This window comes from Homarus americanus, unplaced genomic scaffold (assembly GCF_018991925.1).
Source record: "Homarus americanus isolate GMGI-L3 unplaced genomic scaffold, GMGI_Hamer_2.0 scaffold14730, whole genome shotgun sequence".
Taxonomy (NCBI): Eukaryota; Metazoa; Arthropoda; class Malacostraca; order Decapoda; family Nephropidae; genus Homarus; species Homarus americanus.
Window position 1 is genome coordinate 43049 of NW_024741462.1, and position 23741 is coordinate 66789.

General features: G+C 37.9%; 2 protein-coding genes across 3 annotated transcripts; one reads left to right on the forward strand and one right to left on the reverse strand.

Annotated features, from left to right (window-relative positions):
* Nucleotides 1-5799: 5799 nt before the first annotated feature.
* Nucleotides 5800-15269, forward strand: LOC121875905. The gene is made up of 4 exons (XM_042380648.1): nt 5800-6253; nt 12571-12682; nt 13670-13814; nt 14305-15269. Exons 1-4 carry the CDS (start codon nt 6209-6211, stop codon nt 14633-14635), a joined length of 633 nt encoding a protein of 210 aa, XP_042236582.1. The 5' UTR covers nt 5800-6208; the 3' UTR covers nt 14636-15269.
* LOC121875902 (protein adenylyltransferase SelO-like) lies at nt 10382-23438 on the reverse strand. 2 transcript variants are annotated; one of them, XM_042380644.1, is made up of 5 exons: nt 22513-23438; nt 21999-22129; nt 21136-21265; nt 19768-20728; nt 10382-10496 (listed from the first exon to the last, which is right to left on the reverse strand). In XM_042380644.1, exons 1-4 carry the CDS (start codon nt 23160-23162, stop codon nt 19777-19779), a joined length of 1863 nt encoding a protein of 620 aa, XP_042236578.1. In that variant the 5' UTR covers nt 23163-23438; the 3' UTR covers nt 10382-10496; nt 19768-19776. The 2 variants fall into 2 exon arrangements, with proteins under 2 accessions (XP_042236578.1, XP_042236577.1); XM_042380643.1 differs by lacking the exon at nt 10382-10496 and having other exon boundaries at nt 19541-20728.
* Nucleotides 23439-23741: the final 303 nt, after the last annotated feature.

Below are 23741 nucleotides of genomic sequence, written 5' to 3' on the forward strand. Positions count from 1 at the left end.
TTTTAATAAGGGATTACCATTAATTATATACTTGCAGTGTCTACGGACATTGTTTGTATACCTGCAGTGTCTACGGGCATTATTTATATACCTGCAGTGTCTACGGACATTGTTTGTATACCTGCAGTGTCTGCGGACATTGTTTGTACACCTGCAGTGTCTACGGATATTGTTTGTATAACCTGCAGTGTCTACGGACATTGTTTGTACACCTGCAGTGTCTGAGCATTATTTTACTGCAGTGTCTACGGACATTGTTTGTATACCTGCAGTGTCTACGGACATTGTTTGTATACCCAGTGTCTCTACGGACTGTTTGTATACCTGCAGTGTCTTACAGTTGTTGTTTGTATACCTGCAGTGTCTACGGACATTGTTTGTATACCTGCAGTGTCTACGGACATTGTTGCACCTGCAGTGTTTACGGATGTGTTTGTATACCTGTAGTGTTTACGGACATTGTTTGTATACCTGGAGTGTTTACGGATATTGTTTGTATACCTGCAGTGTCTGGTTTATTGCTTGTATACCTGTAGTGTTTACGGACATTGTTTGTATACGTGAAGTGTTTACTGACATTGTATACCTGCAGTGTCTACGGACATTGTTGTATACCTGCAGTGTTTACGGACATTGTTTGTATACCTGCAGTGTTTACGGATATTGTTTGTATACCTGCAGTGTCTACGGACATTGCTTGTATACCTGTAGTGTTTACGGATATTGTTTGTATACCTGCAGTGTTTACTGATATTGTTTGTATACCTGTAGTGTTTACGGACATTGCTTGTATACCTGCAGTGTTACTGATATTGTTTGTATACCTGCAGTGTTTACGGACATTGTTTGTATACCTGCAGTGTTTACTGATATTGTTTGTATACCTGTAGTGTTTACGGACATTGTTTGTATACCTGCAGTGTTTACTGATATTGTTTGTATACCTGCAGTGTTTATGGACATTGTTTGTATACCTTTACGGATATTGTTGTATACCTGTAGTTTTACGGATATTGTTTGTATACCTGCAGTGTTTACGGATATTGTTTGTATACCTGTATTTATGGACATTGTTTGTATACCTGCAGTGTTTACGGATTTTGTTTGTATACCTGCAGTGTTTACGGACATTGTTTGTATACCTGCGGTGTTTGGACATTGTTTGTATACCTGCAGTGTTTACGGATATTGTTTTGCAGTGTTTACGGACATTGTTTGTATACCTGCAGTGTTTGTACCGGACATTGTTTTGTATACCTGCAGTGTTTACAGATATGTTTGTATACCTGTAGTGTTTACGGACATTGCTTGTATACGTGAAGTGTTTAGGACATTGTTTGTATACCTGCAGTGTTTACGGACATTGTTTGTATACCTGCAGTGTTTACGGATATTGTTTGTATACCTGCAGTGTTTACGGACATTGTTTGTATACCTGCAGTGTTTACGGACATTGTTTGTATACCTGCAGTGTTTGGACTTTGTTTATACCTGTAGTGTTTACGGACATTGCTTGTATACGTGAAGTGTTTACGGACATTGTTTGTATACGGTGTTTGCGGACATTGTTTGTATACCTGCAGTGTTTGGACATTGTTTGTATACCTGCAGTGTCTACGGACATGTTGCTTACCTGCAGTGTTTACGGATATTGTTTGTATACCTGTAGTGTCTACGAACATTGTTTTATACTCTGCAGTGTCTACGACATTGTTTGTATACTCTGCAGTGTCTACAGACATTGTTTTGTATACCTGCGTGTTTACGGACATTGTTTGTATACCTGCAGTGTCTACGGACATTGTTTGTATACGCACGTGTTTAGGGATATTGTTTGTATACCTGTAGTGTCTACGAACATTGTTTGTATACTCTGCGGTGTCTACGGACATTGTTTATGCACCTGCAGTGTTTACGGATATTGTTTGTATACCTGTAGTGTTTATGGATGTTTGTATACCTGCAGTGTTTACGGACATTGCTTGTATACATGAAGTGTTTACGGACATTGTTTATACTCTGCAATGTCTACGGATGTGTTGTTTATACCTGTAGTGTCTACGGATATTGTTTGTATACCTGCAGTGTTTACGGACATTGTTTGTATACCTGCAGTGTTTACGGACATTTTTGTATACCTGCAGTGTTTCGGACATTTTTATATACCTGCAGTGTCTGGATATTGTTTGTATACCTGCAGTGTCTACGGACATTTTTATATACCTGCAGTGTCTACGAACATTGTTTGTACCCGCGTTTATACGACATTGTTTGTATACCTGCAGTGTCTACGGACATTTTTTGTATACCCGCAGTGTCTGCTGAGAGTTTGTTGATACCTGCAGTGTCTACTGGGATATTGTTTGTATACCTGCAGTGTTTATGATTATTGCGTCTACTCGCAGTGTCTACGTACATTGTTTGTATACCTGCAGTGTCTATTGATATTGTTTGTATACCTGCAGTGTCTACGGACACATACCTGCAGGTTTACGGATATTGTATACCTGCAGTGTCTTAGACATTGTTTGTATACCTGCAGTGTCTACGGACATTGTTTGTATACCTGCAGTGTCTAGCGGACATTGTTGGTGTTTAGATACGTTTCTGCAGTGTCTACGGATATTGTTTGTATACCTGCAGTGTTTACGGACATTGTATACCTGCAGTGTCTGGATATTGTTTGTATACCTGCAGTGTCTGATGCGGACATTGTTTGTATACCTGCAGTGTTCATGGACATTGTTTGGTATACCGCAGTGTCTATGACATTGTTTGTATACCTGCAGTGTTTACGACATTGCATACCTGCAGTCTACGGTTATTGTTTGTATACCTGCAGTGCTCGGCGGACATTGTTTGTACCTGCAGTGCTTTGATGGACATTGTTTGTATACCTGCAGGTTACGGGACATTGTATACCTGCAGTGTCACGGATATTGTTTGTATACCGCAGTGTCTACGACATTGTTTGTATACCTGCAGTGTTTACGGACATTGTTTGTATACCTGCAGTGTTTACGACATTGTATACCTGCAGGTTTACGTGCATGTTTGTTACCTGCAGTGTTTATGTATTGTTTGTATACATGCAGTGTCTACGGACATTGTTTGTATACCCGCAGTGTCTACGGACATTGTTTGTATACCTGCATGTCGTTGACATTGTTTGTATACCTGCAGTGTCTAGCGGACATTGTTTGTATACCTGCAGTGCTTATGACATTGTTTTAGTACCTGCAGTGTTTACGGACATTGCTTGTTGTATACCTGCAGTGTCTATGGATACGTTTTATGCCTGCAGTGTCTAAGGACATTGGTTTGGTATACCGCAGTGTTTAGGTACTTTGTTTGTATGCCTGCAGTGTCTAGGGACATTTTTTGTATACCTGCAGTGTTTAGGACATTGTTTGTATACCTGTAGTGTCTAGGACATTTGTATACCGCAGTGTCTATAAATTGTTTGTATACCTGCAGTGTTTAGGGACATTTTTTTGTATACCTGCAGTGTCTAGGTACGGTTTGTATACCTGCAGTGTTTAGGTCATTGTTTGTATACCGCAGGTCTAGGGTATTGTTTATACCTGCAGTGTCTGAGTTCATTGTTTGTATACCTGCAGTGTTTGGGTTCGATTGTTTGTATACCTGCAGTGTCTGGATACGTTTGTATACCTGGTGTCTGTTGACATTGTTTGTATAATTTGCAGTGTCTAGGTGCATTGTTTGTATACCTGTAGTGTTCTTGAGTGTGATACCTGCAGTGTCTAGGTATTGTTTGTATACCTGCAGTGTTTAGGGACAAGTTTGTTACCTGCAGTGTTTAGGTACATTTTTGGGTGATACCTGCAGTGTTTATAGATATTGTTTGTATACCTGCAGTGTCTGGGACATTGTTTGTATACCTGCAGTGTCTGGGTATTGTTTATACTTGCAGTGTTTAGGTACATTGTTGTTTGTTACCTGCAGTGTCTAGGACGTTTTTTATACCTTGCAGTGTCTAGGTATATTGTTTGTATACCTGCAGTGTTAGATGTTTGTATACTTGCAGTGTTTAGTGTTCATTGTTTGTATACCTGCAGTGTGTTTAGGTACATTGTTTGTATACCTGCAGTGTTTAGGTTCATTGTTTGTATACCTGCATTGTCTAGGTGTATTTTTGTATACCTGCAGTGTTTAGGTTATTGTTTGTATGCCTGCGTTCTGGATATTGTTTGTATACCTGCAGTGTTTATGGCATGTGTTGTATACCGCAGTGTCTGGGTACATTGTTTGTTTACTCGTGCTGTGTTCATTGTTTGTTTACGGTTCTGCAGTGTTTAGGTTCATTGTTTGGTATGCGTTCTGGGCATTGTTTGTATACCTGCAGTGTCTAGGTACATTGTTTGTATACCTGCAGTGTCTGGCGGACATTGTTTGTATACCTGCAGTGTCTAGGTACATTGTTTTATACCTGCAGTGCTCGATGACATTGTTTGTATACCTGCAGTGTCTGGAATTTGTGTTTGTATACCTGCAGTGTCTGGGTGCATTGTTTGTATACCTGCGGTGTCTGGAGTACGTTGTTTGTATACCTGCAGTGTCTAGGTACATTGTTTGTATACCTGCAGTATAGGTACATTGTTTGTATGCAGTGTCTAGGTACATTCTGCCTTCATAGCTATTCATGCATTTCTATATACATGCTTAATCAATGTAAACTTCTAGACAAATTTACTGAATATCATCTGTGTCTATCTATTCATCTATCTATTCATCTATCTATCTATCTATCGAGACGGACATTGGTTGGCTAATTAACCTTGGCGTGTTAGTTTCACACCTTGGTCAGTCTAAAGGTAGGATATTGCCTATAAGCGTTGGTCAACACCTTGCGTAAGTGCAATGTCGTTGTTGGTAGTGGTTGTAATTGTTATTTGTTATGGTATTGTTGGTAGTAGTGGTGTTGATGTTGTTGGTGGTAATAGTTGGTAATGTTGTGCTTGTTGTTATTGTTGTTGGTACTAATGGTGATGTTGGTGGTAGTGTTTAGTTGTTGTTGTTTGGTGGTGGTGGTGGTGGTGGTGGTGGTGGTGGTGGTGGTGGTGGTGGTGGTGGTGGTGGTGGTGGTGGTGGTGGTGGTGGTGGTGGTGGTGGTGGTAGCAGTAGTTATTATTATTGGTGTTGTAGTATATTTTATTAAGTGTGACAACTAACGAGAACAGTAAAGACGTTCCCTAGATCTGAACTCTTTACAAACAAAAGTAATTTTTTTGTTATTATTAGGAAAGAACCATTTCTCTACGACAGTGTTTAAATCATCGTCGTCAAGGGGTTAAATCATCGTCATTAAAGGGTTAAATCATCGTCATTAAAGGGTTAAATCATCGTCATTAAATGGTTCAATCACCGTCATTAAAGGGTTAAATCATCGTCATTAAAGGGTTAAATCATCGTCATTAAAGGGTTAAATCACCGTCATTAAAGGGTTAAATCATCGTCATTAAATGGTTCAATCATCGTCGTCAACAGGTTAAATCACCGTCATTAAAGGGTTAAATCATCGTCGTTAAATGGTTAAATCATCGTCATTAAAGGGTTAAATCATCGTCGTCAAAGGGTTAATGTCGCGCTACTTACACAATAGTTCCGTGGAGATAAGACGAATGTGTTAAACTTTTAATTTCCTGTTATTCCTTACGTACGAGAGAATAATACAAACTCCAATAAGACAACATTTCATAGACTGATAACACCGTGACGTCATCCACACCTGGGAAAGTACAGCGAAAGGGAGGCTCGGTAAAGCCTCGTTTCCTACCACCCTCGCCTTAGTCTATTGCCAGCAGCCGAGGGGACAACACCTCCGTATTACTCTCCCGTGTTTATTATTGTCTTGCTTCGGGGATTCAATTCTTATAAGGAACTAAGGTTGTGGTTGGTGAATTTATGACTGTTTCTCCAAGTGACTAGTGGCATTAAGTAAGAAGTGGAGATACTATACAGTATAGTGAGACGGCAATACCCTATGAGATAATATTGGTGTAGTTATCGTTCTTTCTCTCTATAGTAGTATAGTTGAGCTTGGTGATTACACTATAACGGTGATTAAGACACAAACTAACCAACGTAAATAACGCATTAATAAAATAACAGCAAGAATTACTCAGTGCGGTACAGACGGGTGAGAAGCTCGCCTTGAGGGAGAGACTAGTAAACACAGCCCAAGCAAATGTCGAGTATGGAGGCCTCACAACCAGACAACAGCAGCAGAGACGTGAGTACGAATGTGTATTATGACACGTGTCTGTTATCACGAAAATCATAGCTAAATTCTGTCCATGATGTTAAGTAAAGCTGGCAGGCAAAGTACGTGAATCATACTCAAGCAACAAATACAATCTTATACTAATTAGTGCAACCACAAAAAAAAAAACAATAATGGTGTGAGTAACTATAGTATTGTGAGTGCATAAACTATAATAAATATAGTTTCAAATGTCAGTATTGAGTGCTTGCAGTAGCCATGTTTCAGATCAATCTGGTGTGTTATCAGTGGGAGTTAAGATATGATATGGATGGATAGGTGTGTTTATGACTTGAGGCCCTGGTTCAGCTTTCCACCGCATGAGGGCGCCACCAGACCATATAGATTTCATTATTCTTTTAATTTGTTATATAGTGTAGTTGATTTACCCGTCTGTCCAGGTAAAAAATCAAATTAATTATCTTCAGATCCATAATAAAGACTATTTTTCAGAATAGCACGAGGGATTTAGAAATATACATCCATATTATATCCACTATGCATCCTAAAACATGTACACTGTGAAGATGGTATGTGGCAACAACAACAACCCCCCCCCCCACACACACACACAAATTGAAACACCGGAAAAACGCAAGTAGAGAATTCATAGAAATTTTACACTTTTTTACCTCATCCTCAATTGCACGCTAAGGTATCCTTCCTCCCCGGTCTTTGTCCTCAATAGGTGTTTCGATGCATCCTCTACCGGAACTCCTGGTTCGAGGGAAGTCGTAGTGATAGTAAATAAAGTGTCGTGAAGTCACTTAAAAACCTGTATCGTGCATATATTCTCTCAAATATTACATCATGTACAATACAGCGTAGCTTCGAGCTACCACATTGCACCACTGAACGATGAGGGGGGGGAGGGGGGACGTTCGGTATGAAGCCAAGGTTACTACTTCCATCGAGACTATGATGTGGTATATCTTGACTTTAGCAAAGCCTTCGACATAGTCCCCCACGAAAGACTAATAAGAAAAGTGGAGGCTCACGGCATTGGAGAAGATATTCTAAAATGGATTAATGCGTTGTTACAGGACAGAAAACAGCGAGTGGGCATTAACGGCACGAGTGGAGTAACGTCACTACTAGTAGAGTACCCCAAAGCTCAGTACTTATTATTTATTATATACATAAACGACATTAATATCGGCGTAGACAGCGACGTAAGTAAATTTCCTGATGACACTAAAATAGGGGGTGTAATTAAATCTGACGAGGACTCCGCAAAACTACAGGAAGATTTAAACAAATTTTTCGAATGGTCTGAAAAATGGCAGATGAAAATCAATGTGGACAAATGTAAAGTACTTGGTCTAGAACAGGGGTTCTCAACCAGGGGGGAATTCCCCCCAGGGGGGGAATTCAGGTTTTCAGGGGGGAGGGAAAACTGATTCGGGAGCAAGAGATATGTTCGATGAGAAATCAATCACAGAATTTTGGCCCTTGATGTGCGATTCCTACCCAAAAGTGGCAGAAAGAGCTATCCGTGCATTGCTTCCGTTTGTGTTGACATATCTTTGTGAGTCAGGCTTTTCAACTCTGTTGCAAATTAAAACGAAGCAACGTAGTAGATTAGAGGTAGAAAATGACCTGCGTTGTGCCCTTTCAAGCACTCCTCCGCGTATCCCAGAATTGGCGAAGAAAAAACAATCACAGGTTTCTCATTGACTGTAATCTTCATCTGAATAAAATTAATTACAAATTTACAATATCCTGGTATTCTATTGAACTTTTTGTTTATTGCATTATGCTTCAGTTTGGTCTGTTAAGTAATTCATTATAAATATAAAAAAACTATTTTACTTTTATTCAAGTTTTATAAATCCATCAACATTTTCAATTGGCATTTAATTTGTAAAACTCCACTATAAAAATAATCCATGTAAAATTGTAAATGTATATGTACTAATATGGAAAAAATAAAGGATTTTCAGTATTATATGCATATTATTTGGAATGCACTTTTTGAGGCAGACAATCTTGGAAAGGAGGGGGGAATGACATTCTGACATATGGTGAAAGGGGTGCATGGGGCAAACAAGGTTGAGAACCACTGGTCTAGAAGATGTAAACAGAGAAACCAGATATCAGATGAACAACGATGTTATAGACAAATCCGAATGTGAGAAAGATTTAGGAGTAATGATAAGTAGGAATCTTAAGCCAAGTAAACAATGTGTATTTGCTCGAAACAAGGCTAATAAAGTACTTGGGTTCATACAAAGGAGTGTTAGTTACAAGACTAGAGAGGTCATCCTGAAACTATATCTTGCGCTTGTGAGACCTCACTTAGATTACGCAGTTCAATTCTGGTCACCGTATTACAGAATGGGGGGTGCTGGTGGTAGAGTGGTACCGCTCTTGCCTTCGCAAGCGAGATGTCACGGGTTCGATTCCCGGGCCGGTGGAAGTTATTAGGACGTACTTCCTAGCCCCCATTAGTCCCTGTTCACCTAGCAGTAAAGTAGGTACCTGATGTAAATCGAAAGTTGCGAATTCGTATTCAGGGACAAGTTGTTGGAGCTTCCAATAACTTGATGACATAAACCATTGACTCTTCAGGCTTCTACGCCCTTGACTCTTCAGGCTTCTACGCCCTTGACTCTTCAGGCTTCTACGCCCTTAATTCATGAGACATAAAGGCAAGCATGAACTTAGCATGCTTCCCTGTTGGGCACTGAAAACGCTTCTGCGCTTCACCTTGCACAAGGCTGCAGGGGAGTGCCCAATAAAAAAAAAAAAAAAATTACAGGATGGATATAGAATCCCTAGAAAGAATTCACAGGGGAATGACAAGACTAATCCCGGGCATTAGGAACCTTGAGTACAGAGACAGGTCAAAGCATCTTAATTTGCACTCCCCCTCGAGAGACGTAGAGTGAGGGGCGATATGATAGAGGTGTATATAAATGGAAGTCAGGGCTGAACAAAGGGGACATAACAAAGGTACTCAAACTATCCAACCAGGAGCAAACTCGTAACAATGGTTTTAAATTAGACAAATTTAGATTTAGGCGCGAAGTAGGTAAACACTGGTTTGGAAATATAGTGGATGAGTGGAACAAGTTACCAAGCATCATCATTAACTTGATTACGCTGAAGAGCTATAGGTTGGGTGGTTATATGAGCAATAGGGGTTGGGTGTAAATGAGACTGCCCAGTATGGCCCGCTGTAGTTTTCTCCATTCTCACGAGTCAGGAGTGAGGGTTGAGGGTGCATCGAAACTATGGCGCGTGAGTGTACAAATGGCGTCACTATTCTACTCGTTAAATATACAAAAAAGAAGTCGATTAGAATACGTGATATATACATCCTGTTTCGTTCATCAATATAGGAAATTAAAAACCCTCCCCAGCTTACGTCACTCCACGATTAAAGTAAGCAGCTACCAAACAGGGAGGTACTACTGCCTGGGAAGATATTGGAAGCATAATGTGTTGTCTAATGGTAGACCCTGCTGCCATATGGTATCACGAAAATTGTGACCAAGTCCCAGGTTGCTCATCTGACTTTCTGCTTCATTTACACACAATTGCAGGGTCTCAATTGTTTCTCTTACCATTGACAACACAACATAGCCTACATATATCGTTTCTCACTTTTGATCTTTTTTTTCATTTTTGTATTTATAGTTCTTTATTATTATTATTATTATTATTATTATTATTATTATTATTATTATTATTACAGTTACTGTATTATTATCATCATCATTATTTTATTATTTTATTTTTGTTTGTTTTATCATAAACTTATTTATTATGAATTATTATGACTATAATTTATTTTTATTATTATTATTATTATTATTAATATAATTATTATCATTATTATTATTATTATTATTATTATTATTACATTTTCGCCCCCCAGGCCCCGATGTGGGTCAGTGACCTGTGTCCGGGTGGGCATAATCCCCATATAAAAAAAAAAAAAAAAACTGAAATTTGGTAGACGGGTGCGGGTGACTTTGGAAAGCCTTGCATTGTCTCACGTCCCTGCATAAGAAACATGGCAGCGTGTGTATGATCAGAAAGTTTCTTAATCCTGCGGTGTGAGACTCTGGCAGGACTAGAGCAATTGCGTAACAAAACGTGAGCAAACTTACCTGGCCATTTAATATGTAATAGAGGTACGGTTAACAAGGACGTGGGCGACAACATGAGTGGACAACAACGAAGAACCACGACCTCCATCACACGTCTGTAATAAACCAAACGAAACAAAATATAATGCCTCTATATCCCTATAATATACATCTAATGGTGATAATTATTAACCATTTTAAAAGTTTGAAGAAAAAAATATATATCGTCACTCTCAATCCACACATCTCAAATCAAAATGCAAACATGTGAGGTGCTGGGAGAGGAGGAGGAGGGGTGGGGTGTTGTTCCCAAGAGCTGTGTGACGCACCCCCACTTGAATTTGAGATTTGTACAGTTGTGATCTTGTACAGTACTTCACACCACTAACCTATATGATAACAGGCCAACACCCCTAAGACCATAGGTATGTACACGTAACGCCCAGACGATGCTGTTGCTGAGTACTCGAAGGGAAATGTACTTTGGTAAATATTCCAAGTATAATGTAGTTTAGGTATGATGTAGTGTAAGTTAGGTTAGGTTAGGTTAGGTTAGGTTAGGCTAGGCTAGGTTAGGTTAGGCCAGGCTAGGTTAGGTTAGGCCAGGCTAGGTTAGTTTAGCGTAGGTTAGGTTAGTTTAGTTTAGTTTAGGTTAGGCTAGGTTAGTTTAGCGTAGGTTAGGTTAGTTTAGCTTAGGTTAGGCTAGGTTAGTTTAGCTTAGGTTAGGCTAGGTTAGTTTAGCTTAGGTTAGGCTAGGTTAGTTTAGCGTAGGTTAGGTTAGTTTAGTTTAGGTTAGGCTAGGTTAGTTTAGCGTAGGTTAGGTTAGTTTAGCTTAGGTTAGGCTAGGTTAGTTTAGCGTAGGTTAGGTTAGTTTAGCTTAGGTTAGGCTAGGTTAGTTTAGCGTAGGTTAGGTTAGTTTAGCTTAGGTTAGGCTAGGTTAGTTTAGCATAGGTTAGGTTAGTTTAGTTTAGGTTAGGTTAGGATGACCCTTAAACACTGACAGCTGGACCACCACGACGAATACTCAAGACCTCCCTCCACCTGTTTCCTTCCCTTGGTATGAGACATGGTAATAATGGTCTTAGTTTATGTCTCCTCTCTTCCCCCTGTCTCCAATTGGCTTATATTTTATTTACACTTAACCTAACCTAACCTAACCAAACCTTACGTAACCTAACCAAACCTTACCTAACCAAACCTTACCTAACCAAACCTTACCTAACCAAACCTTACCTAACCAAACCATATCAAAACCTTACCTAACCTTACCTAACCTTACCAAACCAAACCAAACCAAACCAAACCAAACCAAACCAAACCAAACCAAACCAAACCAAACCAAACCAAACCTAACCTAACCTAACCTAACCTAACCTAACCTAACCTAACCTAACCAACATGAGTCGTGATTAGTTACATTTACCTTTCGTTATTTGTAATTGTATATAAACTATTCATAAAAGACCTATTTTATTTCATTCATATCCGCCATAAACGCCGCAGATTATTGTATTTTTAGATGACACATTACTATTAGCTGTCACAAAGACTTGATGGACATAGAGAGAGAGAGATAGACAGAGAAGACAGACAGACAACGACAGACAGACAGACAGACAGATAGATAGATAGATAGATAGATAGAGAAGACAGACAGACAGACAGATAGATAGATAGATAGAGACAGATATATAGATAGACATACAGACATACAGTCAAATCACTCTAAGTAAACAATGTACATAACCAGTGCAGCTATACAAACAATGTAAACCTAGACAATATAGGTTTACAAACAATGGTAAACAGTGGTGACTCGAGTCGACCAAGGACATGATAATACAGAGACAATGCCAGCTTGAGAGTGTGTGTGTGTGTGTGTGTGCGTGCGTGTGTGTGTGTGCGTGCGTGTGAGTGTGTGCGTGCGTGTGAGTGCGTGTGATATATCAGAGACAGAGAGAAAGGGAGAGGGATTAGTAGACTGATTGCCCCAAAGTCTACAGAACACAATACTATATATACTGTATAGACTTTCCTCTTGGTTAAATTTGTACTTAGAAACGTCCATCACAACCTAACCTATATCTAACCTAACCTAACCTACTCCCCAATTAGCGATCACGTGTTTAAGTGTCACTGTATCACTATATTCACGTGTCACTGTATCACTAATATCCACGTGGTTTACAGTGGTGCGCCATCTGGAGCACTATAGTGGTATCGGTTGCCATTGTGTTCATCGGTATGTCTTTCTTGGTGCGAAGTTCAGCTACTGTGGGCCTGGTGCTGCTGTTCTCTGGCGGTGAGTGTGTGTGTATGTGTGTCTCTCTCTCTTTGTCTATATTTCAACACTTTAAGGCCACTTTTATTTATATTTCGACACTTTACGGCCACTTTGTCTATATTTCAACACTTCAGGCCACTTTTGTTTATATTTCAACACTTTATGGCCACTTTGTCAATATTTCAACACGTTATGGCCACTTTGCCTATATTTCAACACTTTATGGCCACTTTGTCAATATTTCAACTTTATGGCCACTTTGCCTATATTTCAACACTTTATGGCCACTTTGTCAATATTTCAACTTTATGGCCACTTTGTCTATATTTCTACACTTTATGGCCACTTTGTCATATACAGTATATCAACACCTAGAGGTCATGGTGTTTCATTGGCATGGCAACTGTTCCAAAACCAAAACACATCACTTGCATCTAAAACATTGACTTAATCTTTCAATATTTCATGAATCCTTGTTCACATCATGGCTTGTTTCCTCTTATAGTTTTGTAAGTTACCTGACTTACAAACTCTCTCGTACATAACAATACAAAAACAGTTCCTATTCACTTGTCTGGATCCATATATAGAAGATCCTGTATTGTATATTGAGATTTGATCATATCACCATTTATTAACTAACTCGCCATTAGGGCAGCTGATCTGTACATTGTTATGACCTCCATTGTGTAGTGTTAGTACAGTAGTTGGATACTGTAATACCCAGAGAAAACCTCCCATGTTTGAGTCGGGGATTGAACCCAGGACACAGTGGGAAGACATACTGTATGTGCATTACTGTACTGCTATGACATCAATACTGTATTGTACTTGTTACCTCATCAAATAAAACTGTATCTCTATCTACTCTATAACACTACTTGTTTTGTTTTACAAACTTGTGCTTCATAGTGCACAGTAGAGTACTGGGATCTTGTGAAGACTAGAAACCCCAGCTTTTTTCACTTGATTAAACACCCTGTATTAATCTTAAATTTCTTACAGGTGGCTTAATGGTGCTGGCTGTATGTGCCTTGGTGGGCAAGTGTAAAATAAACACTAACAAAGACCCTCTGCCAGACTATGACCGCCCTCCCTCCTATAGGGTCTCTTGGAGAAGGTCTTTCCTGCGCCGCATTCGAGAAAGAAAGTAGGTCTCTCTCTCTCTCTCTCTCTCTCTCTCTCTAAGATGTGTTCTTTTTCATGTTAAAAACTATATATATATATATATATATATATATATATATATATATATATATATATATATATATATATATATATATATATATATATATATATATATATATATATATATATATATATATATATATAATATCAATAACTGCAACCTTACTAACAGGGATTATCTTTTTTTAAATTGGTTGAAGACATTTCTTAAATATTAACACCGTAGTTGCAATATACAGTACCAATGTACACTGTAGACTGAGTGTACAGTACAGTACAGTATATAGTATTCTTATTTTCTCCTGTTGTCTAAACCCTGTACTGTACTGTACTTTAAATGAGGAAAATGTATGTCTTAACTGTTTGGTCAAATTATATTACTTAAATACACAACAAATATTTTTCAATATTATTTACTATACAGATTACTTTTATTAACGTTATTATTTCAGCTCACCAGAATCTGACCTAACAGAGGTATCACACACAACAAGTCAGATTGATCCACGCAACACCACCCAAGATCATGCCTCCAGCACCCCACACCCAGTCCCAGTCCACATTCAAACAGTGGTCACCTCTGTCCCTCCTATTCAGGCCTCTGTGAACACCTTAACAGAGTTTGGGAACAGCCTATACTATGACCCCAGCAGCAGACATGCCCAGTCACTGTCCAATATTGCAGACCCACCACCATACGAAGTTGCCCTGGCCGGCATGGACGAAGGCACGCTTAGGAAACTTAAGTCAGAAAATTGTTTACCCTTAGCACCACTTGACTGATGCCCAAAAAATTAAAGTGCATGATTAAAGTGACTCTTTGAATTGTAGTCTAACTTTATAAGTTATGTCTTGATTTTATATTTCAGATGATTTAAAGAGGATAATGAATATCCACAGAAACTCGTACACACACAAGTCCTCAGTGATTTCCTGGATTTTGTATATTTATGTGAGTTTTAATATCCAGCAGCTGTGGCAAGAGCTGTGCTTATTAATGCCAGCAGTACTGTGTGTGCTTAATACCAGTAGTACCGTATGTGCTTATTAATACCAATAGTACTGTATGTGCTTACTAATACCAGTCAGAATAAAATAAAGTGATTAATTACAGTATAAGCAGTTGTTAAAAACATACAGATTCCAAATAACACCTGAAATTTAAATTTAAACAAAGACAAATCCTAAACTGAAAAAAGGATTTCCTTTTACATAAGTTTTCATCAAGATGTTTATAATTATCTGCAAGTTTATTTACATGTATACCTGTATATGTTTTATGTGAATTAAAGACACAGTAGGTGGGAGATAGTTATAGCTTAACTACCAGAAATAACTGCAGACTGGTGGTGTGACTTATGACGTGTAAACTACTTAGCCATCTATATTAAACACCCTGTTCTTGAGTGCTGCACATTACGCTTCTATCATTATCCATTATGAATTCCAGGCATAATTTATCAAACTATAACTTATTCTTATCTCCCAGCACTTTTACGTGTAAGAATGATCGGAATGACTTGACAAATATAAAACCAAAAAATAGTTATGAAATACCTAGTCAAAATTGTGCTGTGAATTAGTATATCAGTTGATAATCTGCCATCTGTGGTTAAGGATAAAGCATTAATGAAAGCCTTAGGAAATTCAGACATAGGACACTTAATTAGCCACATGTATAGTGACCAGTTCAGTAAGTCATGTGTGGCTGAATAAAATCGTCTGGCATTAGCAAGAATAGAATACCTAAGGGCGCCGCTGCCCTCTAACAGGTTAAGGAGAGCGATTCATGTGTTATGGTAGTATGAGAAGCCAGTGATTCATGTGTTACTCTAAAATTCTGCATGTAACAATTTGTTTTGGCATGTTTAACCATAAGTACTTCTTTGGAGCCTACAGTAAATGGATACTGTACTTCATTCTAGTTCATTCAAATAGTATACAATAATACAGTACAATACTGTACAGAGGTATTGTACCAGTTGGCCTCAACATTATTTGATCAACATAAATGAGAATGATTGTGTGTATGTTTGTGGCAGTACAGTACCATCATGTTGTTTTTGGACTAGTGGACGTGTGAATCAGCCTGTGTGTGTGTGAGATACTGGTGATATTTTATACTTCTTCTCTTTGCCACAAGTCAGCTCACTGTAGTAGCTGGTCAGATGATGACACTGCAGCTGTTGAATCGATGATTTATGGGAAACCATAAGTGATACGGTATGTCTTAAGCTTTTTTATTTAATTATATATTACAAGAAAAATACTTAAAAACTACCCTGTATTATGAATATAAATGTGCTCAATTTTTATACAGGTATTTCAAGTATAACTTTTTTATAAATAAATTTCAAATATATTTTGTATTTATTAAAAAAAAAAATTCTTCAAAATCTCTATACGTGTAGCTCCTGAATGCTTGTACATATTGTACACACAACACTTAACAAATGTACAACTTGCCTTATTCAATTTAACCAGATAGACAAGTTCCCATACTCATGACGGCAGCCATCCCTACAGCTAGCTTCCTCTCATTATGGCTGTGTCCCTACAGGTAATTTATACTGATGATGGCAGTCATTTAAGGTGTAAAAAAGAGGGAAAGCTACATATAAAAGACTACAAAAAATATACAGTACAATCAGACTCAGAGTTGAAGCATTATAGACTGCAAATCTGCAGATGACACAAAGCTATTTGGGAAGGTAGCAAGTCAAGATGTTACAACCATACTAAAAGATCTGCACAAGCTATTCAAATGGAACAGTCCACCAGCTCAAGATGTGGAATCAAGAGCAGTACAGTACTGGGCCTCAAAATAGCCCTTGACATGACAATCAAAAACAATGGAAGGATCCTACATAGCCCACTGGCCTCCTTCCCTTGGCATGACCACCTCTAGATGGGTGGCCATTCGGAAAATATGGAATATACAGACTTAGTGATACCTGTGAACAACATTTATATGGTAATAAAGTATTTCTCTACCAACCTAAGCTATTTATTAATTTACCACTCATCAGCTTACTAGCCATTTGAGCAGCTGATCTGTTCTTCGTTATACAGCCCAGGGCTTGTGTGCTTTGAGATATTGTGATAGTAATGAGAGAAACATGAATCTTTATGTCCAATAAATACAACAGACACCAAATGAAACTAAATTAATGACTTATGACCAAGACTTATTGCCGAAGCTGTCCTTTCAACGATCTGCCTTGGAACTGTGACAAAAATATGGTAAACTATAATATCAAGTAACTCTGGCCTTACCCAAGATGGGATATAGGTGTCAATTTATAAATTCTAATGTTGTAATAATATCCTTGTTAATTTTTGTTTTTATATATACAGTACAGTGATCCCTCGGTTAACGATTTACCTTCCATAAAATTCTTCACTTCGGTTAACCAGTAATCCCTCCATTAACGAATTCCTTACGAGCGCCCCTCAACATGTTTTCGCTTGCTCACTAGCTGTCGTATTAGTACGCCAATACGGTAATCGGTTCTAGGGCTTAAATTCCTTACCATTTTAGTAAATATCAAGATGGTTGTACTATTCAATCATTTTAAAAGTTTTATATTAAATTTTTTAGCCATTTTAACAATTATTGAACATAATTGAAGTACAGTGGGGTATGCTATAACGAACGGATCCTACTACGAATATTCCTATAACGAACGGTTTTACCTATAAAATTGAGAATGCTATAACGAACGCAACTCCTACAACGAACGCGGATGAATACGGGACTACTTCGCCTGGCGCATGAATATTGTTGTACCACGACCACAACAAGAGCGTCAGGCGCCATCTTTGTCTCATTGTGTAGCCAGTGCACCACTGTTATTGTTGAAATTTCGTCTTTTGATGTGGAAATTCGCGTTATTTGTATAACTATTTTGTTATACAAGTATACAATTGTAACAATGAATCGTCCAAAGCGAGTGAGAAAGCTAATAACCCTTGAAACTAAGAAAGAAATTGTAAAGAAACGTGAGAATGGAAGAAGCATTGCGAAACTTAGTGATGTATGGGATGGCTAAATCGACTATATGTACGATTTTGAAGAATAAAGAGGAGTTAAAAACTGTGCAAGTGGCTAAGGGAATCTTTAGACTTAGCAAAGCAAGGTGTAATGTGATTGAAGAGATGGAAAATTTACTCTTAGTGTGGATAAAGGAGAAAGAAATGGCAGGTGGTAACATTAGTGAAGTGAGAAGACCAGACAATTGTTTGAGGACCTTAAAGCCAAGACTCCCAGTGGAAGTGATAGTGATGTGCCAGTGTTTAGGGGTACCTGCATGCTGAATAACACTAAGGTAAGATAAAGTACCGTATTTTTTACATTTTCCACAGAATTTTTTCAGTGTTAAGTGGTTGTATTTGGGGGCCTGGAAAGGATTAATCCTATAACGAACGAATGCTATAACGAACGAGGTTCTGGAACCAATTACGTTCGTTATAGCATACCCCACTGTACAGGAAACTAGTTTTATGTCCGCCAAACAGCCACTCAACACACCAACTTGGAGTCAGTTTGTTTACAGGTTCAGAGGAAGGAACATCTTGTTTGAGACTCTTCAACATAAATGCCTTTTTTCTGTTTCTAGACAAATTATTGGTCAATTTGAAATATACAGTGCAGTGCAGTGTTGATTTAAAGAAAATAATCTTGAATTACACCAAGTGAACTAAAATTTTATGGGTGAAATGGCGGCATGGGGTGACTTCTCTTCCACCCCAATGCCTTCTCTTCTCTCTTCTCCTCCACCCCCATTCTAATTCCCATCATCATCATCATCAACCAGGAGCCTTCTACATGCACACCTCAATGTAAGTGTACTTTACCGCATTTATTTTTCGTTTGTGTGTAATTTTGGGTGAGCTGGAACCAATTACCCAAAAACCCATTGAAACAATGGTTTCGGTTAACGAGCAACCTTCTGGAACGAATTGTGCTCGTTAACCGAGGGACCACTGTATTGCATAACAGGTGAGGACAGTTACATAAATATACAAGAGAAATTACAACAACCATTATATATTACCTTAATGTTCTACTGTACACTACTGCAAAATACTGTACTTTAATTAACATACACTCACCCCATCATACCCAGGCTATATAAAATGTCACAAGCTAATATATATAAGATAAAATACCGGTACAGTACTATCACCTTAAAATATGCCGTACATCACATCATGTTATAAAATACACGAGATGAACCACAAGCTATCCACTGCTTCTGAGTTTCTTTACAAAAACTGACTCTATGATGTACACATATCTGAAGCCTAAGTCTGGGTACAGCATACACATACATTACTGTATACAGTGGGGTATGCTATAACGAACGGATCCTACTACGAATATTCCTATAACGAACGGTTTTACCTATAAAATTGAGAATGCTATAACGAACGAAACTCCTACAATGAACACTATTTAATTTTTTTTTTTTTTTTTATTTATTGTTTTTTTATTACAAATGTTAATGATATTCTTTATTTCAGGGGTTTAGATGCATATTTATGCACTTTTTTACAATTTTATATTATATTTTTCAGTGTTAAGTGGTTGTATTTGGGGGCCTGGAACGGATTAATCCTATAACCAACGAATGCTATAACGAACAAGGTTCTAGAACCAATTAGATTCGTTATAGCATACCCCACTGTATACACCCACTGGCAATCTGATTACTACAGTACTACATTCATACTACTGATGAACAATAATATAAATTTCAATTACTATATACATACTATTGTGGTATTTAGGTCATTATACACACACACACACACACACACACACACACTGGAAACAATTATTAATGTAGACAGATACTGTTTATATACCACAACCAAAACTACTGTAGTACTTTTAAAACTTTATGACTTACCAGTAAATGTTAGCTGGAGCAACTAACTCTCAACTTCTGTGACCAGCATGGAGGAGCATTAGCATAGCCTTTCTTTTCAGCTTCATCTTGACTATGAAAAGGATTTCTTAGTATCCTTAAAACTAGATCTAAATCATGAAAGCTACTCTGCTCAACTTTCTCAATCACTTGTTGGGCAATCCAGTTTCTTAACACATATCTGGGATTGACGGTAGCCATGATCCCTCGCCGGCTATCGTCACTCAACTCTTCTTCTTGTAGTCTTGACTTGTACTTCTCCACAAACTGGGGAAACTTGTCATCGTTTACAATTTTGTCCAAAGCCCAAAACTTTCTTGACAGTTTCTTTGCTTCCAACTCCTGTAGCGTTATGTTTCCCAACTCCCAAAAGGTCATTGTAAAGTCTGCTTCATTAATCTTCATCATATTTAGCAAATTTTTAATAAGTTGTTCATCCTCCTGTTTGAAATTTTTAAATCCCAGTTTCTTTGAGAATAAAGTTAGATAAACTTGTCTGAATTTTGTGTCATATCCATCAAGAATAGTTTTCATCTGAGGTGTTTGGTCTGGAGTAAGAAGTTGGTCCAGCGCATTACCTAACCTCTGTAGGTTATTGAACCCAACACCCGGCTGGTTCTTATAGCTGTACATACCATCTTCATCAGAAGAATTGGGTACAAAATCTGGGTCATAAGTGTCCAAAAACCCATAAGGTCCGTAGTCTATAGTGACCGACACGATGCTCATGTTGTCAGTGTTCATTACACCGTGCGTGAAGCCAACACTCTGCCACTGGGCAATCATTTCTGCTGTTTCTTCCACCACAGTTGAAAACATACTCAAATATCTATCTGGATCAGTCACTGATATCGTTGGGAAGTGTTTGTTGATGATGTGATCAACCAAGAATTTCAGTGACTCCACCTCTTGCCTCTTGGCCAGTATTTCCAGGGAACCAAACCTAAAACATAAAAACAAATATTGATTACCCATAAAACAAATCATATTCACTCAAGTAACAAATTTCAACAAGTTTGTACTCTTACAGTAATGGAAAGCTCTTCAAGCACTAAAGATCAGTACTGTACAGTGCTTAAATTAATCATGGTACAGTACACCCATACAAAGGTCCCATATTTCTGCAAACTAAGATACCAACATATTAAATTTATTTTTTCCTGGTACCTGTATCCCAAAATTTTTTGATGACTCCTTTTATCTTTCCTTAATAAAATTCAAGATTAATTGCCCTTCACATAATATACATACAGTACATTAATTTTTTTTAGATGTGAAATACAGCAATCAACCACTATCTATCTATCACTTCTCCACAGTACTTGGTGTCAAATTATTTCCTCAAGTTACCTGAACCAGGTTGGAGCCAGCCTGAGTACCACTGCAGTCTTCTCCATCTTAAGGTTGCCATTGTAGAACTGGTCCCTCTTAGCCAACTCGTCCCCCACCACCAGCGATGCACTTCTTGATGTACGGAATCCTGAAAATAACGCCAAGTGTTATAAAATACGTACAAATAAAGAAAAACTGTCATCACTGGGTGGAAAAAAATGCTGTACAGTATTTAAATTTTGAGGAGAATGTAGATATTACTTTCCTTCATAAATTCATACTGTATACCGAAGAGAACAACATCTATGAACATTCACTACAAGTTTAGTTTAATTCTGGTATTTTGTATCAACCCCAAAGTACCTAAACTGTGATTCATTTCAACAAGTGAACATAGATCCTTCTAACACAAACAACACATTTTAGCATTTAGAGTTTCATCAACCTCTTATAACGAGCTTTGCAAAAACATTTACATATGCTAAACTATACTAAGGTAGTAAATTCATCCCATTGAGTACTAATAAGCTAATTCACTTCAGCTACTCATTAATGTATACATACAGCCAGGGTTAAAAATTTGCTCCATCCCAAACTGAAGCAATCTCGACCCCAATTGACTATACAGTACTGTAATTCCTGTGACTCAGTTTCACCAAGGGGAGCGAACTTTTTGGTGCGAGTGTACAAACATTTGCACAGACTAGCCTTACATACAAACTGTTACATGCAAAGAAAACTTCATCCACAGGTAAAATCAAGGTCTTTAAAATCAACCTCTCTAAGAAACACAGAAACAATCTCAAGTTCCTCCAACACATTTTAACTAAGGTGATATGAAAAACCTACTCAGTAACCAAATTCTTAAAGCTAACTGTTACCTAGTGCATCCATAGCTTCAGCGGCTAAAAATTCCCGGACGGATGAACGTATGACAGCTCGACCGTCCCCATAACGGGAATATGGCGTCTTCCCCGAACCTTTTAACTGCAGCTCCCACCATTTTCCTCTCCTGTAACAAGTACCAACATTTATTATACGGTACAGTATATATACGTATCATGGTCACACTTAGGGTTCAACGAAAAAAATAACAAAGCTGACTACATGATTATCTATTCTTTTATAGCAACAAATGATAAAATTTTATACAAAAATATCTGATGCTCTTAAAAACAACTGAAAACATCAGCCATGACTCTACAAGATAAGAAAACCTAACATAACTTAACTTACCTTTACCTAACCTAACCTAAATATCTTGTAGACCGCACACTATAGTAACACCACCTCACCTAACATGACCAATCCTAAACCTCCCAGGAAGCATTTATTAACTATACAAGTAAGTAATACCGTACAGACATTTTTAATATACAGTACTATACAACCAACCTGTTAGTATAATGACCCAGAAGATGAGCTCTGCCGTCCCCAAGCTGCTGCGCCCACCACCCAAACTGGTAGCCTCCATAGCGATGTGCCACGGGAGTTGATGATGGATGACGCCAGGCACCGGAAGCAAAGTCCCGGAATATAGACGACGTAGCGACGGAGGGGAGTAAGTCGATGAGGTCCAGAGCTGCCGATGATATTCCAGCTAACACCGTCTGCCCCTTAAGTGGTGTCGGCTCTACCACTGAAAATACTGCATTCGGTACGTTCCTTCTGTCGTAGTTTTCAGATATTGAGTCGAGAGGGAAAGTTAGAAATTCACTTGAACTAAATTTCCAATCTTCTTGAGTAATATCTTTGTACATATCAAGATGTTCCTGAGATTCTTCTTGCTGGCTGGTAGCTTTTAAGTGTATTTCCTCCATTTTATTATTAAATGTGAAAGGCTTATAATGTTTGTAACAGGAAGTTCTCTCTGTATAGGTTAAAGATGTACAGACACCTCTCTCAATAGTGACCCAGTCATTGTTCTCAAAACCATTAGATAGAAATATGGATGAAAGACATGGCCTTAACTTCGTTGCATTTACACTATGTGGAACAAAGACAAGCACAGATAAATTAGTTACCAGTATTCTAAGTGTGAACATTTTGTGGTCCTGATAACACTTATAATAACTATCGCCATCACTTGATCTGAGGCAAACGGTGACACGTGCTAATTCATTCACCTCTAAATGACGTCCATGTCAGTCATTATCTCACACTTACATTTACTTCATTGGTTCCTTATGTATCACAGATATAGCTTAATCACAATTTTGTTCTTCAGAATATTTCACCACCTGAGAAATTATGAGAAACATTTCCTACAGTGAAGACAACCTGTTCAGTTACAGTCTGGCACAAGAACCTTAACTCCCTACCTTAACTAACTTTCCAAACTTCAACATCTTAACTTCATGATAACACTAACCAAATTTTAAATCATATTTTTAATTAATTATAATTAATTTTATATAAGATTGGATCATACATTGACTGATATAGAGTTTAGTTAGCAGATAACGCTAACCTTAACTAATTCAGATTACTTTAAAACCTTGCTTTTAATGGTAAAAATAATAAAGGCTTACCTTATATATATATTTTTTTATGTTTGTTTATTTCATTTAAGATTAAATCATTCAAGATCTATAACAGTACAAATGGCTCTCTTAGCAACTTGT